The sequence below is a fragment of the Dromiciops gliroides genome, chromosome 6, assembly GCF_019393635.1.
Source record: "Dromiciops gliroides isolate mDroGli1 chromosome 6, mDroGli1.pri, whole genome shotgun sequence".
Classification (NCBI taxonomy): Eukaryota; Metazoa; Chordata; class Mammalia; order Microbiotheria; family Microbiotheriidae; genus Dromiciops; species Dromiciops gliroides.
This window is the reverse complement of record NC_057866.1, coordinates 38348247-38369637: the sequence shown is the minus strand read 5'-3', so window position 1 is coordinate 38369637 and position 21391 is coordinate 38348247. Positions and strand designations below refer to the sequence as shown.

At 49.9% G+C, this 21391-nt stretch overlaps 1 protein-coding gene across 3 annotated transcripts in view; it reads right to left on the bottom strand.

The window, feature by feature from the left end:
• Positions 1-12825, bottom strand: part of WT1 (WT1 transcription factor) — a 64766-nt gene extending 51941 nt beyond the window's left edge. For 2 of the 3 annotated variants that reach the window (XM_043971717.1, XM_043971719.1), the window contains exons 1-3: positions 12390-12825; positions 4220-4342; positions 3032-3134 (exon numbers count right to left, since the gene is read on the bottom strand). In XM_043971717.1, coding sequence (XP_043827652.1) covers positions 3032-3134; positions 4220-4342; positions 12390-12825 — 662 coding nt within the window. Of the gene's footprint in view, positions 1-1901; positions 1905-3031; positions 3135-4219; positions 4343-12389 lie in introns of all 3 variants that reach the window. The other variant, XM_043971718.1, reaches the window with a different exon arrangement.
• Between the last annotated feature and the right edge of the window lie 8566 nt (positions 12826-21391).

Sequence of the window (21391 nt, the reverse complement as noted above, 5' to 3'; positions counted from 1 at the left end):
AAGGCCCGGAAAGGGCCGAAAAGACACTTCTGAAAGTGTGACCCTAGGCCTGGGGGCTCCAGCCCAGGCAAGGCACTGTCAAAAAGCTCCTGGGGTCCACAACCCCGACAGCTGGCAGGATCCTCGCTCTGCCCCGCCCTCCGCAGCCCCCACCCCGTGGTGGGGGACTACTCAGGAGCAGCCCGCATGGACCGCGGGGCCAGGGGGCCCCACCCTTGCTCCAGGTCCCATTCTCGATCGACCCGGAATCCAACGAAGCTGAGGGCACTGTCGCGGCAGAAAGAGTGGTGAAGACAAACCCGACTGCAGCAATCCTCGGGGACCTAGCGGGAGCGGACGAGCCAGGCTGCGGGACCAATTCTACCTCCTGCAAACTAGCTACAGTGCACTGACCTGCGCTGTCTTTTGGACCCACAAAATGCAATAGATTGCAGGCCACAGACCGGGCCCCATATTATGCCGGGACGAGAGAGAAAGGGGTCTGTGGAAGGGCTAGTCGGGACTCACCTCCCCCCAACACACACACATATAGCTTCGCAAAGAGCAGGCTTGATAGAGCATAAAGCTGGGGTTCGGGAGGCCCTCAGGTGCATTCGCCCAGAGCCTCGATCCCCTCCCCCCACCTGAGGGACCAGTCTCTGTCACTCCCACCCGCCCCCTACTCAATCTCTCCCGACAGGCCTTTTTCCTTCCTTCATTACCTCACAGCCTCCTTCCCTTTGACGTCAGCCCTGCCCCCCCTCACAGAAGGGAGAGGAGTTGGGGGGGGGATAATGGGAAGTATCAGGACTCCCCCCCAGGCGGGGGAGGGGGACGATGAGGTAATGAGAGGCCAATGGGGAGGCGGAAAACAACGCGGCTACTTCCCCTCTTCCTCCCTGCTTCCCCCCACCCCTATCCCATCCCTATCCCCACCTCCTCCCCTCCAGTCCCTGGCTGCGGCCGCTGTCTGCGCCCGAGTTACTAAGCAACCCTATCGGAGTCGCGGGACTGAAGCCAAGTTCACCAAAAGTTGAAGAATAAATTTGGGGGAGGGAAGGGGGGGAGGGGGCGTGCGGAAGAGGGAAGGAAAGCTTCTCTCAAAGCTCCCGAGAGCAGGACAAAGGGCCCAAGCTGGGGCTGCCTCCCCGCGACGGCGGCGGCTGCGGGGCCGACACCGCTAGCAGCCTGCGAGCTATTCGGGCTCCCGGACCGGTCCCGACGGCTCCTCGGGCCGCGACCCCGCGAGGCGGCGCTTGGGGAGAGAGCGCAGCCCGATCGCCGAAGGCCTTCCGAGGTTCCCAAAGGGTAAAGGGAGAGGAAGAAGCCCCCCGATGATGAATGATCATCAGAGTTAAAGTTGTGTGGAATCTTCGAGAGCTTCTGATCCAGCCTCCCACCCCGATTTTTCAGGCGAGGAAACCGAGGCCTAGAAACCGACTCCGCCAAAGAATCCACCCCTTTCCACTACACTCCGATGCCTCCTGAGAATATTGCCGGAGAGTCACCCCTAATGGGAAGCAATTCTCAGACCTCGGATGTTTACTAGCTGTTTGCTAGACAAATCCTTTCCTCGTTTCAGGAACTCGGTTTCCCTTTTTGTCAAATGGTAATAATAATAATATTGTGTCCTGGACACCTTGGGAAGTCTGGGGAAGCCTATGAGCTTCTTCTTCTCAGAATTATGTTTTTAATGGCATAAAATGAAATACATTGTATGACAAAGGAAACTAATGATACCGAAATAAAGGTAGTTTTTTCCTAACTTCACCCCCCCCTTTAAGAACTCCAGCTCTACAGAAAGTAAGCTATTATTAAGAGAAGGCACTGCCCTGGCCATCTTCGCACATCCAATTGTTAATTAGTTCCTGTTTATGATGAAAACCTGCTAACTTTTCACAGCACACCCGCTTAAAAATAACGAGCTTCCATTCCTATTATAGCTTGGATTTTACAAAGCTCTCTATATATTATTTCCTTTGAACCTCACAAGGAGAGAGGCAGATACATAGTTATTATTAGTCCCATTTTACAGATGACAAAACGGTGTCTCACAGCGGTTAAATGACTTGCAGAAGGTCACAGAGGCAGTATCAGAAACTAAACTAGGTCTTGTTAACTCCAAATCAAAAACTCTATCCACTGAACCGCATAGCTTCCCTATGACCAGTATCATTGTTATTAACAACATGGAGGTGGGGGAGAGACCTGATCTGTGGTGTGATTGATACTGGAAACTTCTGATGAAGAAACTTTCTCTCTATCAAAGCATTTTGTATTAAACCAATTCGTGAGTCATTACATACAACAAAGATGTGAAACCTCAGCAATTTCTCTGCTACTCTTGGTCTGAGTGTCCTGGAGTCAGTGAGGGGCTAAGTGACTTGTCCAAGGTCACATAACCTGTGTGAGAAAGGACTTGGAGCCACGACTTCCCGACTCTAAGGAATGCTATCTTATCCAGGCAGCCTTAGTAGCGTCCTTGTCATCATCACTAACCCCCCCCCACACACACACACCATCATCATCTTTGTTATCTTTACCTCTTTTCATCAGCTGGAGTTCCGATAAAATGGTGGTTGTTGTTATTATTATTAATAATGTTTAGACTGACATTGCTTTATTTATCATCCTTGTTAGGGTTTAGAATAACCTCAAGAGAAATGCTAAGAAAAGGAGAGTGATCCCTGAATTTAGGAGCTAGGAGCAAGGTGAGCTTTTGTTGACCAGTCAGTCCCTTTCTGCCTGGGAGTTTCAGATATATATTTAAGAAAAGTCTCAATAAGCTGAACTCAATTCCTCATAATATCATCGATCCTTCCTGGTTTGGGATTATGGAATGGGGGTGCCATGAGCTGCCCTAAGCCCCCAGCATTTCTGACAAGGAGTTGCCACTCCCGGTGCCATTTACAGACAGGCCCCAAGTTGTATCCCAGGACCCAGGACAGCGCACAGGTCATTCTTTCCCTGTAAGGACACAGCTTTTCATGCTGAGGACAGTATTACGGGGTTCCTCTGGCTTCGAGGGTGAGAAGGCATGGAGAATTTTTACCTGTTGTAGGGAGTCCGGAGCAGCAGGGCCTGGCTGCCGGTGCAGCTGTCGGTGGGCGTGTGGCATCCATAGACCGGGGGAGGCACGGAGTATTGCTGCTCGCCTGTAAAAGGGCAGAGATGAGAGAGGGAAGTTTACATAAGGAGTGGAGCCACATTTTTTGTTGGGTGGGCAGAACTCGAACAAGGTCTCTACCCTCTAGACATGACTTGAAATTTGTCCTGGTTCCTCTCCCCGATTTGAAAATTGTGCTGCTCCCTTCACACACACAACCATCCCAACATGGTATTCCTGACCACTGGAGGCTTCAAGTCTTCTCTGTATGTAATGGCTAATGACTTGATTTAATTTAAGTCCAGGTCCAGGACTTTAATACAGGTCCCTGGGTCCAGGGTGACAACCCTGGCATTTAAACTATGTATTCTTTTAAATGTACTTCAAAATAGCCAAACGATTCGATTTTGCCAAGTTGATATTCCTGTCACCAGCATATTTTAAACCCTTCATGCATTAGTAAAAGGTTCTTTATGACCTTGTTGGGTTGGCATTTGGAGAAGGGGAGAACTTATGGTTTCATCAGCTTAAGGAACTCCTGGTGTGGAAATTGCCTTCATCAAGGTGGGTAACTGAATCAGTTTAAAGTTTTAATACATTCCATGGAGCATTGAGCAATTGCCCATGGTCACAGTGTCAGAGATAGAAGTGAACCCAGGTCAACTACTTTTAAGGTCAAAGCTCCATCCAGTCCTGCCCGGAATGAATTACTGTTACCCCACCACCCAAAAAAGAAATGAACACACCTGGTGCCTGGTTTTCTGCTAATGAGCCTTTCCAAATTTAGCTAGGTTGGTGCTGCAAACCCCATAATTAAAGCTGCTATAAACAAGTGGTTTTCAATATGATCTTGGATGTGGCTTACTAGGCCTCTGCCTGTCTTGGTCTAGGGTCTGGTCCTGGTTCTGGAGGTGAATAGCAGGATAGTACAGTAGGGGAATCAACATCATCTTTTGCTTCCCTTCCCAAACCCTGGGGCTGAAGTTGGAGGGAGGGGGTGATCAGGCGGAGGGACCCGTGGCCTCTTTCTGCACCCATCACACTAACCTTCCTTAAACCACAATGGCACGAACCCAGACTGGCTTGAGTGGGGGCAGGAGTGGGCAGGGCCACGGTTTTTCTCTTCGTCCTTACCTAAAGAGCCCTGCTGACCAATGGGGTCCTCGTGTTTGAAGGAGTGATTGGGAAACTGCGCCGCATGGTGCGAGGGCGTGTGCCCGTAGCTGGGTGTTCCGTCAAAAGTGACCGCGCTGTATCCTGGGAGCAGCAAGAAGAAGCACAAGAGTTAGTGAGGCCAGCTTCCCTTGCTTGGTGCCATCCTAAGGGTAGAGGCTCTCCGGTTCCGCCTCCCCAGCCCCATGTGTCGGACGAGAATTTTCCCTCTCCTCATCTTCCTTCCCATCAACATTGGGTAAAACCATCCAAATCATCCCTTCTTACCCTATTCCCCTCCTATTAAGTGCCATAAGGATTGGGGTTGAGAGGAGAGGGAAGAGGAGGGGAGAGGAGGGAAAGGCAGGGGAGGAGAGAGCAGGGGAAGGGAGCGGAGCGGAAAAGAGCGAAGGAGACATACCTAGTCTCGGCCCCCATTCAAAATCCACTCTCGACTATCTCCTAATGGATTGCTTTCTAGGTCCTCAGGATTCAAAAGTCTTGGGCAGCGCCACTAAAACTCAACTTTCCCCTCCTAGAGAAAGTTGCTCTCTCAAAAACCCCAGAGCCGGACTCTTCCAGGGACCGAGCAGATTCAGAGAGTGAAATGAATCCGTTCTGCTGACCCTTCAGTAACACCAAACCGTAAATCAACAGCCCCGGCACCAACTTTCATTAATGACTTGGAGCCAGTTAAACAAGTCCGACCAAAAAAAAAAGAAATGTAATTACTGAGTAAATGTTATCAGTCGGCTGCTCCTCTGCTCATCACCGTTTACACCCGGCTCCCTCAAGCTAGCTGCTATCGGAGTGGTGTTTGGGGAAAACAGACCTTCTGCCTCAGCTTCGGGCCCTTCTCGGTGAGGGTGTCTCCGGGTTGGGCCATCTTTCACTGCGTTCCCAGCCCAGGAGACCAGAACACCGCCTTGGCTCCCTATCATTCCCCCCCAAATATTTTGTATGAGACTCTGAGCCAATCAAATGGTGTCTTGAGAACTTAGTCTTCTCATCTGTTAAATGGGGGAGAATAATGCTCAACTCTGACTACCCTATGTAGTAGTTGTGAGCAAAAACTTCACACAGATTCAACTCGGGTGAAAGGATAGGACTCCTTACTGAATTGTATTGGATTCGTTTAGTACCCAGATATTGTGTAGTATGGAGAAATGAATCATTTTATTGAATGGACTTATAAACTTTGAGCTGAAAGGAAAGGACCTTAGAAGCCACCTAGTCCAATTTCCTCATTTTACAAATAAGAAAACTGAGTCCTAAAGTAGGTAAATGCCTTGCTCAAAAACATAGGTCATCTGACTCCAAACCTGGCTCTCTCTGCTGTCCTGTGCTATTTCTATTTTTACTACTTGTTTTCTCCACCTAAAAACTGAGAGCAATACCAGTTGCCTGCCCTCTTCCTCTCTGCTGGGAGGTAGGAACTGAAGAAAGAGACTTTGGATTCTTGGTAGGAGTGTGCGTGTGTGTGTGTGTGTGTGTGTGTGTGTGTGTGTGTGTTGGCAGTGTGGGCACATCGAGTGGGAGAATAACCGAGACAATAGGAGAATCCACCCCAAGTTCCTGGACCTTGGGAGGGGTGTGGATTAGGGAGGGAGAGAGGGCATGCTTCCAAGGTTGCTGAAACTCAGGGCTCTTTCTCACACCACTATCCCCTCCCACCTGGGTATCTCTCGTGTGTATTATATATCTGGGACTAAGGAAAGTGGAGGACATGGATAGATGGGGAGGGGAAAAGGAACCCAGGAGTGATGACTACAAACCATGAAGACATGTAATGGGGAAATGCACTGCATCTATAAGGAACAGTGTGCAAATGGGTGTAAATGCAGGTTCTGTTGCTAGTGGACCTATGACCTTGGGAGGTCACTTCTTTGGCCCTGGGTTTTGCCATCTATTTTGTAAAATGAGGAGACTGGAGGAATTGATCTCCAAGGTCCCTTCCGACTCGAAAATCTTCTCATCCCTGAAAACAGATCTAAGTTAACCAGCAAAATGTCCTTGTTGTGGGCAGAGTGCTGGCTGAAGCAGGGTACTAAGGAAATTCAATGAGTCGAGAATAACACTATTTCTTATTTCTGTAGAGGGAGAAAGTGACCTGGCTAAAGCCCCACAGCTGTTAAACCAAGTGTTTGGGTACTTGAACCCATGACTCCTTACTCCACCTCTGGGAAACGTCCCTCCATCTCTTAAGAAGAGGGAAAGCAACAACTGGCTAGTACATTTGGCTTACCTGGAAGACCCTTCCGGAGCCTCCCAGCCCCCTCCCACTTCCTGCGTTCCTGACTGACCCAAGAGAGGCACCCCACCGTACTTCTTCGGGGATTTGGGGTCTCCCCGAGAATCCCCAGGAGCCGAAGCTAAAGCACTCTACCCTAGAAGCCCTCAGACCCTGGGCAACAAGCCTCCTGTGGCCAGCTAAGTTTTCACTTGACCAACAGGGCTAAGAACTGAGCCCCCTTTAGCAAGCAGGTGTGAGCATCAAAGAAAGCCCCAGGCTTTTGCCTCAAATATCCAAATCTCAGGTGTTCGTTCAAGGAACTCAAAAGATTAAATAAGATGGTCTGCAATGAGCTAAATAGCAGGCTACCACGATACTAATTATGAGGAAAATTGCACCGAGGTGAACAGGGACCCATGACTAGTCCCTAGATCAATCCTCGATAAATTGCCATCCCTTCCTAACCCGATGACCCTGAGCAAATAACTTGTGCTTTCTGGATCTCAGTGTCCCTGTCTATAAAACGGAGTAGCTGGATATGCTAAACGAATATTCTGATCCAAAGGAGACAACGCGCCCGATGCTTTGCAAAACGTGTGCATTGGTTAGGACGATCATTCTTGCCCCAATTGTTCCTTATTTTGTCAGCGGTGACCTGACCAGTTAAAGCCACAAACCGCAGCTTCCAAACAAATTTGGCCATCGCCACCCAGGGTTTTTAGGAAAGAGGAGAACTTTTAAATGCTCTTATTCCTAATCGCCCCCCACACACACACACACACCTTCCCCGGTTGTTTTTTTGTTGCGTGTGTGTGTTTTAAGAACTTCGAACAAGATGCTCTCCTTGTTGTACTTTCTGATCATTCCCTCAGCCCCGAACTCCGAAGACATTTCGCCCAGCAGCTCGGGCGTTCTGCACAGAGCCGGGCACGCATCTTCCTGCAAGCCGGTCTGCCTTCCAGCCCCCGCTTGGCTGGACAGAATTCGCTCTTGCAGTTCAGTGCGGAGCATCTCTCCCCGTCTGCTCTTCTCACTCTCCACGGCATCGCATGCTTACGGAGGATGGCCCCTGCAGACCAGAAGGCCTGGAGGACCCGAGCTAGGCTGAGGCTGGAGAGGTTCGGGTGCTTTCTTTCCCTCCCTCCCTCACCTCTCCGGCCTTCACGAGCATCGAGTGACCTTCTCACATCGATCTGAACCAGACTACTCGAGTAGTCTCCCTCCGCATCACCTCAGCCGCAGTACCCCACGCTACTGAGCGCCCACCCCGCCTCACATACACTTTCTGGTAGTGCCTGTCCCCGAGCCCCCCAAAGAGATAAGAGAGGTTCAGTTCTGAAGACGCCTGGAGCTAAGGAGGTCTGTTGAAATTAGGAGCTTATCACAAACGCGGGCTGGTTAAAGCATGGAGCCCTCCTGCTTGCTGCTGCTGCTGTTGCGGCGGCAGCAGCAGCAGCAATCTTTCGGCTTTGTTGGGGGTGGGGGGAGGAGGGAGCTGGATAACAGCTGGAAGGGAACGGAAGACTGTTGCGCAGGGAACGGGCAAAGCTTCTGTTTTCCAGCTCTGGGAGAGAGAGGGAGGCACTGGCGGGCCAAGGTAACGTCTTTCCCACGGTCAGCCTGGGCCTCTAAACAGAGTAGCCTTGACTGCCTTCGTGAGAGGTCGATCTTCAACTCCCCTCCCCTCCTACTGCTAGAAGAAAGGTCAGGCAGGGCCTTAAGGATCCCCTCTCCAACGGAGCCCAAGGCTTAAAGAGGGAATTGTACTGCCACTGTGTGGGGGGGGAGGGGGGAGCAATGGGCTGTTTGGTGTCAAGAACCAGGTGACCCAAAGGAAAAATCAGTGAGGGGTGGTTTCCACTTAGGCTTAGTACTCTAATAAGAACGTTCTTCACAACCCGCTGAGGTGGGTAAGGGAAGATATCTATGTACCTTGGACCTCTGGGGACCTCAGTTTCCTCCTCTGTAAAATGAAGGCGTTGGACTAGATTAAAGCTAAATTCCCTTCGAACTCTACAATGCTACGATTCCCACTTTCAAAGTTTTACAGAAGAGGAAACTGAGGCTCAGACTGCACCCCAGGCTACAAAGCTAGCAAGGGGCAGAGCTGGTCCTGAAACCTGAGACCTCACACTCTGCATCCTAGCCACCTCTCTGGAAGGGAAAATCATCCTTCTCCAGCGAAGGCTTGCAATTTCATGAAATAAAACAAGGAAGACAGCACCAATCTCTTTCCTGCAACCTGTTTTTCTGGCCCTAGGGTAGGGCAGGAATTTGGGGAATCCTCGAAACAAGTAGAGGGGTTGGGAACCCTCACACCCAACGTGGCTGGAGAAGCTTTACATACACTACCACAGCTCCCAGACTGGAGTTCTTCCTACCCGGAGAGGCTGGGCGCCTACTCCACCACTCTCGGGTAATGGGTTCAGAAGTCCTGGGGTAGCGCCCAAGATGCAAGAGTTTCTGAAGAGAACTGAGTCCGCTCTGAATTGACTCTGTCTGGATGGGGAGGAGGGCACACACTTTTGAGAAGTTCGGTCCCTTCTCACTTCTCTTTGGGGGAAAAAAAAAACATGACAGAAAGAAGCTCTGGTAGGGGAGGGAGAAGTGTGAGCCAATACAGGGAGAAAGAGGGTAATTAATTCCCTCTCTCCTTCCCCACTGGACTCAGGCACACAATCACCAGGGTGTGGGACCCAGAGACTGAACACTGACGGACTGGGTCCACCAAGTCCAAAGAAGGTTTTGTACTCTCCCTGAAGAGAGGGGCCATCTCTGGTCCCAGCTCTCTCTCTTAGACAGCTGTAAGGCTGCCAGTGGCCCAAGAAATGCTGGGAGATCTGGCTACTTCTGAGAAGGCCCCAGTCGGTTTGTACAGGTTTCTCAAGGGATAGTAACAGGTAGATCACCTGTCAAGAGACAGATGCTGAATATTCTCCATTCCAGAGGGCAATAAGGAGATACCAAATCCTGAAGTCACCCGGGTACACCCAGTTCCTCCAGTCTCCAACCCCACTTTCTCATCTCTTACCTGAAGTAAAACTGAAATGGCCGCTGTCTAGAGCCAACTTATTTATATTTGCATTTTAATTTCCTGGGGGGGGAGAAAGAGGGGCAGCTCACCCTGGGATAAAATGCCCATTCAGGAATTAAATTAGATTTACAAAAGGACGGGAATGGAGTTGCTCCCAAAGATAACTTTCTTTTTCTTTGTTTCTTTCTTTCCTTCCTTCCTTCTCTCCCTCTCTCTCTCTTCACTCCCCCCCCAATACTATACAAGAAAACAAGATTCCTTCCCAGTTTTTCCATGGTCCCCTAGTTTGTGAAGAATGCCTAGCCCAGAGCTACAGTCACTAAAACTCCGAGATAGTCAAGGAAGGTGTCTACCATTGGCCACCCCACTGCACACACCTGAATTTCTAGGCCCTCTTGGGAATCGTGTGGGAATTAGAGACTCAGTCTATGAACTGAGCAGGAGCTAGAGGACTGTGCCAGGCTAAGGAGAGGTGGTTTCAACTGTAGGAAATGGTAGATGCCTATCCCTACTCTGGCAGCCAGACTCCTGAATGAAGTCCCAAAGATGAGCAGAACACGGCTTTCCCTTCTTCATAGGATTCAGATCTGGAAGGATTTCCGTCATTAGAGATCACTGAGTGAAGGGGGTTCTTAGCCTTTATTCTGTCCTGGACCCTTTGATATTCGGGGAAGCCTTTAAATCCCCTTCACGAATAACACTGATAACAGTGTAAAATAAAATACATAGGTCGAATCACAAAGGAAACCAATAGTATTGAAATAGTTTCAAAATGTTTTCTTCAACAAGTCTATGGTTCCTTACGAAGCCCTGATTTACAAATGAGTCAGCTGAGGCACTAAAGGAAATTGTTTTGCCTAAAGACATACAGCTAACAAACACTGCAAGGGTAACAACTAGGAGGTTTTTGCTCTAAGAATAGTATGCTTTCCACCCTTTCTCCAACCGGTATGGAAACAGGCCTTGGCTTTGTATGGCCAAGGAGGAGACTTCCAGGCTAGAGAGGTCTTCCATGACTTCTGACCCCACCAGGAGAAGAGGACCACCAGGACCCCTGGGACAGCGTCTGCATGGCCACTTCGGGAACCACGTCGGGGATAAGGAAAGAAGGAAGGAATAATCGCTTCAGGCTCAGGCCCTGAAGCAAGTTCAGTTTCTCTGAAGGCCTGAGTAATGGGGTGGGGTGCAGGAGTGCAGAATGCCCCCATTTTATGGGTCATCAAGGCTTCAGAGCAGAAACTAAAAGTGCAGGCCCCCTGGGGAGAGGTGAGTGTGAGGACAGCTTGGAATTAGGAACACTGCAGTTGACATATTAGAATACTCCAGTCGATCATATACTTCCATCCAGTCCACTAGTTCGCAGAAAACAACGAAAAATCCCGCTAATAACCAGGTGGGATTTTCGAGCCTAGAGAGGAAGCCTGGCGTATGCCGAGGAACTTCTTTCCCATAAGGGACTAGCAGTCCAACCTGTCGCTGATTTTATTTTATTGTCCAAGTGAATTCCGCAAAGCGAATTATTCGCAAATACAGAACGACAGAGGATGCTGCTTAACCTTGGGTTATCTAAATTCGCTCCGCTGTCTATTAACGAAAAGAGCTGCCAGACCAACGAAATTAGACTAGGGTTCCCTTTTCTGTTCTCTTCCTTCCCACGTGCAGTTTTCTATAACACCTTGAATCATTTCCCCTTCAATTACATTTGGAAAATCAATATTTCCTAGCAATGAGACCTTGAGAAGCCATTTAACCACTCTGGGTCTCAGTTTCCCATTGTGTAAAATGAGAGCCTCTAAGCTCCTTTCCAGCTCCAAAATTAGGTTCCTTTCCAAAGGTTGGAGGCCTAAAATCAGTTCTGGGCTCGCTGCACCGCCGACTGGTCTCAGGGTTTGGGCAAACTCTTACCGCCTGAGTTTACATCGAGCCCAGTTTTAATTACACAGATTTGAATGACATTGTCACCAGTCGAAACCTGTCTACTTTCTATACTAAAGACACACAGTAACAGTTAATGTCTCCTTCACCCCTCCAAATCAGTGCTAGAAACAGATATTTGGCCGAAAAGGGAAGTACCTCGAAGCGGGTACAATTAAAATAAAGACCTGGAGAAATACGAAATTAACAAGCCAGTTCCATTTCAATTCGTGACGGCTCTTTATCTTTGGCCGATACGGAGCCGGAGCAGCCGATGTGACCCGAGGAGCCGGGAGGCAGCTCTGGTGTTCCCCAGTCCCTGGTCCCGGCTCGGATTAAAAGATAGTGAGGGAAATCCTTCTTATTTTTGGTCCTGTGGTGGAAGACTAAGCTTCTTAAACCACCAGCTTCTAGCTCTTTAACTACTGGGCATCTCTCCCAAGGCAGCACCAACCTTTCCCTCCAGCCCATCTCGTTGCTCCCCAGATTTATAGGATGCCGCCTCATTAGCCCAGAAGTCCGGGAATACCGGAGGGTTGGTCCCTCCCGGCTCCTGCGAACAGTCTAGAAACTTTCCCTGAGCGGGCCTAGTTTAGGGAAAAGAAAGCGGGCGGGAATTCTTTCTACTGGTCATGGGATCCCTATCCAAGATTTTTAGGTCTCTAAATTCCCTTGCCCCAAAGGCCTCGGCGTCTCCTTTTGATGAAGGCAGAGGGACAGGCCTCTAGGGAGGACTTTGAGGAAATGCTGCGGTGCCCCACCTTCAGGAATCCTAAAGGACCCTCATATTTCAGATAGAGCCCATCAAATTCAGGAAACCAGAACCAGGAATGGGCGCAAGTGTGGCAAGCGGGAGGTGAGAGACAGAGAGAAACGAGCGACAGTTGTCTGGGCTGTCCTAGTTCAGTAAATAATGGGCTGTAGAGTTGCGCAGCTCCGCACTCCCCCAAGGCGCCGCGCTCGGTGCTTACCCTGGTTACGGATGGTCGGCTGGCTCTCGAGGCAGCTGGGCAGGTAGGGCGCGTTGGGAAACATCCTGGCCTGGCCCGAGGGCGGTTGGCTGGGCGGGGGCGGACCGAAGGGGCCATAGCGACAGGCTCCGGCTGTACCGGTGAACTGGCCAGAGAAGTGGACTGTGAAGGCGCTCAGGCACTGCTCCTCGTGCGGCTCTGCGCCGCCCCAGCTCGGCTCCTGCTTGATGAAGGAGTGAGGCGGCGGAGGCGGCGGCGGGGCAGGCGGGGGCGCGGGGGCGCTCAAGGAGCCGTAGGCAGAGGCGCCCGGGGGCGCAAAGTCCAACACCGGGGCCCACTGCGCTGCGCCACTCACAGGCAGGGCGCAGCCTCCGCCGCCGCCCAGTGAGGGCACGGCGGGCAGCAGGGCATTCAGATCCCGCACGTCGGAGCCCATGGACTGTTCCCCGCCGGCCGGCCCCCGGCTCCGCCGCCCCTGAAAGCGCTCACCTCCCTGCCCAACTGAAGAGAACTTGCTCCAGGTGCCACCCGGGACCCGCGCTCCCGGTTGGTCGGTCTGCTGAAGGCACCAAGACCCAGAGCGAAGCGCACGGGGAGACGCCGGCTCGGGTGCACACGTGGAAGCCGGCTCCGGCGGCAGTAGGAAGTCCAGGGTCGCGGCGGGAAGGAGGCGGAGGCGGCAGCAGCGGGGCCCCAGCTCAAGGGCTGCTGTCCCGGGTAGATGAGTGGGTGGGTAGATGAGTGGGTGGGTGGGAGGACAGTGAGGAGGAAAGGAGGGAGCCGATTGTCCGGCTGGAGAGAGGCCCCTGGGTGTGGACTCTGCCTTGAACTCCTTACCCCGGCTGCCTGGCTGCCCCCGGCTTCCCAAAGCTCAAATAAGAGGGGCTGGCGGCGGGGGAGGAGGAGGAGCTAGAGCATCCAGCTGCTCCATTCACACCGCAGCCCAGGCCCTACCAGGCAGCACGAGCTGCTCCCCGGGGCAACCTGAGTGCGGGGAGGGGAGGGGAGGGGAGAGCGAGCCTGGGGCGGGGTGGGGCTGACTTGGGGGAGGATCTCGAAGAGAGAAGCCCTCCTTCCCGCCCCCCCCAACCCCGCACACCGCTCGAAGTCAACTATCCTGTGGGGCAGTACCCCTGTCTCCCTGCCCCCAAACTTGCGTTCCCCCTCTAAGATTTTGAGGGTGTCGGGGTCTCCAGACAGAGGGGTGGCACTCCAGGTAAGCCGTGAGTGTTTACGCAGAGACTAGATAGGCATGTAATGGCGAGGGTTGTAAGGAAAGTTGTGGGAGGAGGGGGGTCAGTAGGAGGGAGGCGGGACTTTGGGAAACTTCGCTGGCTTGGAAGGAGTATGGAATACTCGCTCCTTGCTCGCACCTTGCGATTGCTCGCGATCCTGGTCCCTGTGGAATGGGAGGCATAGGTCCTGGGTTTACGGGCAGGCACCACCTGCTGCGGGGACACAAGAGGGTAACTCGGGATTTCTGACACGAGGGACCAGAAGCGGCCTGAGCAATTCTGCGTTCTGGAGTTGGAGAGCCAAGGGCTGTGTTGTCTGAGATAAGGCTGTAGACGAGTACGCAGGAATGGATTTTTCCTCACCTAATCTGGCTCGGGTGACGGGCAAGCAGGGAGGAAGCTGATCCTGGGAGGTGAGCAGGTGCCAGGAATAGCGGGAAAGTGTATCAATCGTAATAAATCTGCCCTATTTTGATTATTGCGTTCCTTCCTCGGCGGGGGTGCCTTCCTTTATTCCTGTCCCCTGAAAATCCGTGACAGGGGTACCTCCACTTGGGAAGATCCCACACCTCAACCCAAGGAAACAATGAGGAAAATAAACACCCTGGGACGTTCTTGACCTGGGATGGGGGGGGCGGGGTGTTCCCAGAGCCTAGGAACTCAGGAAACCCCCAGATAGGTGTGTCTCTATCTGTCACGTCTACGAATGCGGCCCACCCACCCCTCCAGTCACCGACGTCCTAATTTTTCTAAAGATTCCCATACCGTCCAAAGCGTCCTTATTAGCTCTATTCCCGAGCCAGGGAGTTGTGGGAGGGGAACGGGAGTGGGGGTTGGAAAAAGGAGTGATATTAGTAGAAAGATCCCAGAGGATGTCCCAGCAGAATTCAACTCAGTGAGCTCAGAGGGCATAGAAAAGTCAAAAAAAAGAAGTCCTTCTATCTTCCGGGATTGACTATGCTTTAATTAAAGAACAATTCCCCATCCACCCAACGTGTTTCTTTCTCGGCTTCCTGGGGAGAATGAAGGTTTCTTTGGGTATGCCATAGTCCGGTTGGGGAAAATAGCCCTGGTGAGGAGAACCCTTGCCCCTTCCGTCCCTTGCCTTTTCTAAGTGCGGGACAAAGCGCCATCTGGACCGCGGTCTGGGAAACGGAGCAAAGTGGTTGTCCGGTGTCCGCTGGCCTCTCCATGCAAAATTAGCAGCAGCCACCTGTTTGTTTGCCACCCCCCCCCGAAATAACTGCAAAGGAACGGCTCAATAGCTTTCCACCTGGCTAAGGGGCCCTAGCTGAATTATTGAAAATGGGTTGTTCCCTTCCCCTCCCCATCCGCCCGAAGGTTAGGGAGATGCAATTTTACGTAAAAATGTTCTTTTTCTTTTATTAATCTCGACCAGCATCACAATGGCTCCTGACTGCGGGTCACGAGGGTATGGCCTTACACACGTCCAGAAACACAGATTAGGTGCTCCCCGAAGAGCCTAACTGAAGTTGAATGAATGAATGAGTACAGCAACACACCTTATAATAACCTTATATTTTCGAAGTTGGTGTAAATTCCTCTCTGCAGAAGAGCCTGGGAGAAAGATGTTATTTAACGAACGACCAAATAAATAAAAAACCCCGTCTGGTCGCACTGGCATTTTGTTTTGGAATACTAGAATACACACACACACCCCAATCCTTTGACAATTGTACATCACCTTTAGAATTGCAATGTGCAGCAACCCACCAACCTTCCACCCCCTGGTCCCATTCAGGTTATTACAGAACAACATTTCGTAGCTCTCATTTCCTCATCCCTCATCCCCACCTTTCAGTTTTTCAGTTCCTCCCTCCTTTCCTCGATCCATACCAAATCTTTAAGGTTATTTTGTTTGCTTTAGCCAAAAAAGAGCCTCATGCCTCATTTTTGCGTGGGTTTGCCCAAAGGTTTTGCCCCTCTAAAGGAAAATAGAAAATTCTTCCCATGGTTAGTAAGCTTAACTCTGCCAGGACACTCAGGGCCAGGGTTTCTCGCCCTCTATTTCTATTCCTAGGCTGAAGATAGGTTTGCTTTTTCGTAAATTGGGACCGGGTATAGGATCGCGGGACAATCTGGGGAAACAAGGAGAGAAAACCCAGGGATTTCGATTTCTAAACGAATACGTCCTGATAGCTTCGACTTTTTTGTGCCTTTGTAGGTTTCGGATGTGGGTGGTGAGTTTTGTTGTTTTGGTTTTGGTTTTGTTGCTTTTTTCGGAGGAGGATTTTGTTACTTAATTAAGAGTTAAGCCTGCAGAGTAATCTTCCTATGGATTTTCTTTGCTTCCCGCTTGGGACTGTAGTGAAACGTCTGGCGCTAGAGGCGACCCAAATCCTTTGGCGCCCCATGCTACCCTCCACACATACACCTGTTCTTTTCCCTGGAAGAAATTTAGGGATAAGGGAACTGAGAGCGAATTCCAGTCCCCTTCCCCTCTTTGGGACCTTCCTCACCCCACTCGGACCAGACCCCCAAGGAAGGACATCAAAACGGACGAAGGAGGTTCCTCTCCCTAGTCCCTTGGATCTCCCTTTCCCTTCATTTTGCTCTCGTGGGGACATTAAGGAAGGGGGTTCTAGGTCCGGGTCCGGCTCTACCCCCGTGTCTTAAATCCAGAGTTTAAGGCTCCCACAGAGGATGCTCCCAAGGTAGCCGCCTCCACTCTCTCCCATGCCCTCTGGGTCCCTCCAGGAGCTGGGCTAGGGATGGGTAGTCAGTGGCATCCATGCGTCTGTGAAGGAGAGGAAAGGGAAGTCCCAGCTCTCAGAGAGTAAGCCGATGGACGAACTTCCCTCTCCCAATCTCGGCCCTTCCTTCTCCAAGCAAACCTGGAATGTCCGACCGCCTCCGCAACCTCCCTCACGGGCTCCCGGGCCTCCCCTTTGGGCTCCTCGGCACAGGCCCTCCGCCTCCCCTTTCCAGGAGCATCCAGGATGCAGCCAGAAAAAAGAAACCAGAGACAAGAGGGAAATGTACCTTCCCTGCACCCAAGAGAGGTTGCGGCTGGTGCGAAGTCTCTGGTGCGGGTGGGGGTGGGGGTGGGGGTGGGAGTGGGAAAGAGCGGGGTCGGGGGGAGGGAGGGCAGCCAGGGCTGCCCTCCCTCCGCCCTCCCCCTACTCTTGGGGCTCGGTGGAGCCGGAGTGGCGACACTGGGAGGGGGAGGAGGAAGGATGGGTGCAAAGAGAGGGGGCAGCGGTGCGGGTGGAGAAGGGAGGGGAGGAGTCCAGGAAAAAACCCTTGCCCAAGGAGTCTTTGATGTAGAGCTTCTCGGACCTTCTCGGACGTGGATGTATACATATGTTTACATATACATGCACATGTACATAGTATACATATACATATATTATTGTGAGATCAAAAGGAGAGTGATTCCTGGGAGAAAGGCGGAGAGGGAGTTCCTGTCTCCCCGGACTCCTGCCTTCCACTCTTGAGCGCTGTCAGCCACATCTAACGGAGCGCGGGCAGGGCCAGGCTAGCCTCTCGGCACCAGGGAATAATCCGGCGCTCCTAGAGCCGCCCTGGCCCCTCTCCCTGCGTAACCTCCTGAGCCGCGGACAACTGAACAAACACGCAGGAGCCCAGCGATCTGTCAAGAACCTTGTCCTCCTGCCCCGGCAAGCTGAAGCCGGTAATAAATAGTGGGCCTGACCTCCCCTTGCCCCTTAAGGAAAGCTCTGGAGGAGCCGGCGCTCAGCGCTCAATTGCTCCTTCGAGGCTAACTTAGCACCTAGCGGAGGAGAAGGGCAGCCCTAGGAGCTGGGATGCGCCGTGGGCTGTGGAAGGCTCCGGGCCTCCCCTTCTGCTCCCACCTCACCGCGCCCCCAACCCCTCCAACCCTGCCCCTGCTAGGGATGGGACCCAAAGGGGTCAGGACCACGCGGACACGCCGCGGGAATTGTTACAAAGGATTTGGAAAATCAAAACTCAACTTCAAAAGAAAAAAAAACGCAAAAGTGCTCCTTGGAAAGAATTCACTACTACCCCACGGGTTATTTGCAGGGCAGCCCTACGAAGAAACTAATCTGCCCCCTTAGGATGACTGAAGGGCTGCAGTGCGCCGGCTCTGCTTGCCCAGCCACCCCCTAGCTTGACAGTGCCCATTGCCCTCGAGCCCTCCCTGCGCACCACCCCCCTCGGATCCCTGCGAAACTGACAGCCTTAGTGGGATGCGGGAGATGAGGTTGCAGCAGAGGGGGAGAAGTGTTCCCTGCTTCTTGTGCAAGGTGCAAGATTCTCAGGCAGGACTCCGATTTATTCCTTCCGAGGTTGGAGTCTGTGCCACTCCGGGTTCCGGAGCTGCAGCCCTGCCACCGCGAGACGTTCCCAGGTCCCGGGGAGAAGCCCTAAATTTAAAAATCCGGCAGAGTCCGGGCTATTATTTTACCGTAAATCTTGTAAATTCTGGAACTAATTACATAGAGGATATGTCTCAATTTGTTCTGCATTAATGCCACATTGGGGATGGAGTTGGGGCCATAAGCAGAACAGATCCCTCCAGCTCGTGAAATTGATGAACTGAGAGTTGCTTCCAGTCCTGAATGCGCCATCTGGAATTCTAGTCTGAGGTTACAATTAGAACTCCTGACCCCAGATTCAACTTTGCAAAGAACCAAAAAAAGTTACTTATTCTGCACCTGTAAAGGGGGGGGGGGTCTGATTTTATAAAATACTTTCCAAATGTGGGGCGGGATCGTGCCTTCGTTTTTAAAAAGGCACAGAAAATAATAGAACATCTTTTATAGGCTGGATTTTATCTCCTCCACCTTCCCCCCAACCGGCTGGAGCGAGTTTAATAATGGTCAGTGCCTCTGTGTGTTGGATTTAATTATGTAGGACACCGAAGACACTTTCCAAGCAAATGAACGTGCTAAATATTTTATCATGCTATGAGTCGCCCTTTGAGAAAGCTTAATTGCAGGAATCTCTCTAGAGCTAGGAACTTCTGGTTTTTTGACGGCTGCTTCAGTTTCCCAGAAAGTCAGTCATTTTTATTTGTGGTCCAAGGCAGTTGGGCCAATTTCTTCCTCTCGGTAAGAACTTGTTGCTTTAATTTTCTTCTTATGTAGACCCCATAAAGAAAATGAACTCCGGGGCAGTACAGGGGAACTGGTTAAATTTATTAGTATAATGCTTCGACAAAATGTGAATATAAATCATCCCGATGTATTAAGTCATAAAATATCCCAATGAAGCTAGTCTCCTTGCCAAAATCCCGGTGTATAAAAGTTCATATAAAACAAGGAATCAGTATTATCTTTCATACTGAGTATATAGGTTATTGTAAAAGTATCCAAAAATTTTCGGGTAGAGAGAGGGATGTATTAAATAGAGATAAGTATCACTATTTTAGCAGCATATATGGGGAAGAGGAAAACAGGAATTTTTGCATTTTATGGAGAAGATTTATAAATTATTTTTAAAGGTATGCAGAAAACAATTCTTCGTGGAATTATTACTGGATGGAGAGAGACAGATAGACGGACAGAGACAGAGAGGAGAAAGAGAGAGTTCTGCAAACATTTTTTTTCAAAAACCAGTCTAACCTTATGAGCAATTTAAACAGAAAATGTAGTGGCACCCGTTTTCCCCATAGATAACTCAGTGAGACATTACTGAACAGACACCTGGATGTCTGTCTGTGAATCCGGATATGCATCTAGTCTGAAGTGGAAGGGTGTGCCTGTAAGTCAGCCAGAGCTGGAAAGGATGGAAAAGATGGGGAGGGGAAGACAGAGAGGGGAAGGTGTCCAGAGATGGGGCAGAAGAGTTTCTGGTCTAGATTTCCCCAAGGCAAGGAGGGAGCAAGATAAAATTGTGCAATTGATGCTTACACAGTTGATAACCTTGGGTCTTCCTAATCTTAGCAAAACGACAGAACATTTTTTGCCTTTTAGAAACAAATTGTTCCAAAGTCCATTTTTCAAGCGTCTAGATAATGCAATATGTATCTTTGGGGTGGGGGACAGAAGATAAATTTTTTTAGGAAACTGGTTAAGGAAATTTACTGAAATCACAGAATTCAATTTTTTTAAAAAGATATTAAGTATCTACTATGGGCAAAATTATCTGCTGGGCATTGGGAATACAAAGATAAAAAAATTAAATTCAGCAAGACAGATGCAACTCTCCCACCCTGGACTGCAGATAAAGATGGTACATCTCACCTGCTCCTAGCATAGAATCATAGTGAAATCCCTCCCCGATTCGATCTATGAGGTGACCTGCCTTCTAGTCTATGGTGGTTTCTGACGGTCACTTCCAATGATGTTTTCCTTGGATCGAAAACAATTTTTCTGCCTAAAAGAGTTCCCCATTTCCTTCCTTGCTACAGGTTCCAAGGGCTTAGGGCAGAATGGGGGAAAGAGTTTGTTCACAGATTGTATCTCTACACCATCCAACCCAATCTGTCACTGAAGCAAAAAAATAAAAACCAAACTGATTCTTGGGTTCCTAACTAGACCAATCACCCCAGTGTATCATCTGAACTTCCTGCTTTTGCTGCTCTTTGGGCATAGTTGGTGTTCAGTGCTTGGGAGAAGGCAACATGACTTTTTAGAGAAAGAAGGGCTGGGAACAGGAGTCAGAAAGGTCTAGATTCAAATTTTGCCTTTGACACTTGCTATCTGGGTGACCTTGGACAAGTCACTTAACCTCTCTGACCCTCAGTTTCCCCATCTATAAAATGGATATTATAATACTTGTAACACCTATTTCACAGGGTCCTGGTGAGAAAGGGTGTGTGAATGCTTTGTAAACTTCAAAGAGCTACATAAGTGTCAACTTTTATTACTGAATAAACAAGAATTCTGACCCTAATCCATATTAAAATGTCAGAGTCTGAATGAATGTTGACATCTCTTCAATATAAGGGGCACACATTATGATTTTCTGTTTCAGTTGGATCATGGAGACCTGAATGATACACATGGGCTGTGTCCCCACCATCCAGCCATGAAGTTCCTGGACACACCTAAGGTCACATAACTTAGTCTTTGTTTTGTTTCCCAGGAACTGCTGGAAAATGAGTTTTTAATTAGAACAAATATGAACTGTTCCCTTCAATTTACTTATTTATTAAATCAATCTTGTTAATACTTTTCTATTTACATACCATTTGGCTCAGAATATGTCCTACCCCTGCCTTTCTTTAGTGAGTCTTCCTTTGTAACAAAGATTTTTAAACAGTTCTACCAACCTTGTCTGACATCATATGCAATATTCCATACCCATAGTCCCCACATACACATTTTCCCAATGATATGGGGGAGGTGCATTTCCTCATTTCTTTCCTTTCTTTTTGCCCCCCTTTTCTTCTCCTTTCTACCTTCCCTATCCACTGGGAAAGAATAAAAACAAAATCCTTGTAACAAATATGCATAGTCAAACAAAACAAAATTCCATGTTCACCATGTCCAAAATATGTCTCATTCTAACTGTTACTCTGATATTTCTCCCCATTTCTTTTCCAGGGCCAAATGTGGTTATTATAATTACATACCATTCAGTTTGGGTTTCATTGGGTTTTGGTTTTCCATTTACGTTGTTGTAGTCACAATGTATATTCTTTTCCTAACCTTATTTTGCATCAGTTTACATGAATCTTCCCATGCTTTTCCTAATTCTTCATATTCACTGTATTTTTTACAATGTCATTCCTTATCATTCTGGAAAGTCTTGGAGTATGGCCCTGGTAACAGATTTAGTCCGGTTTTTGTTTTTATGGGTTTTTTTTTAAATAAC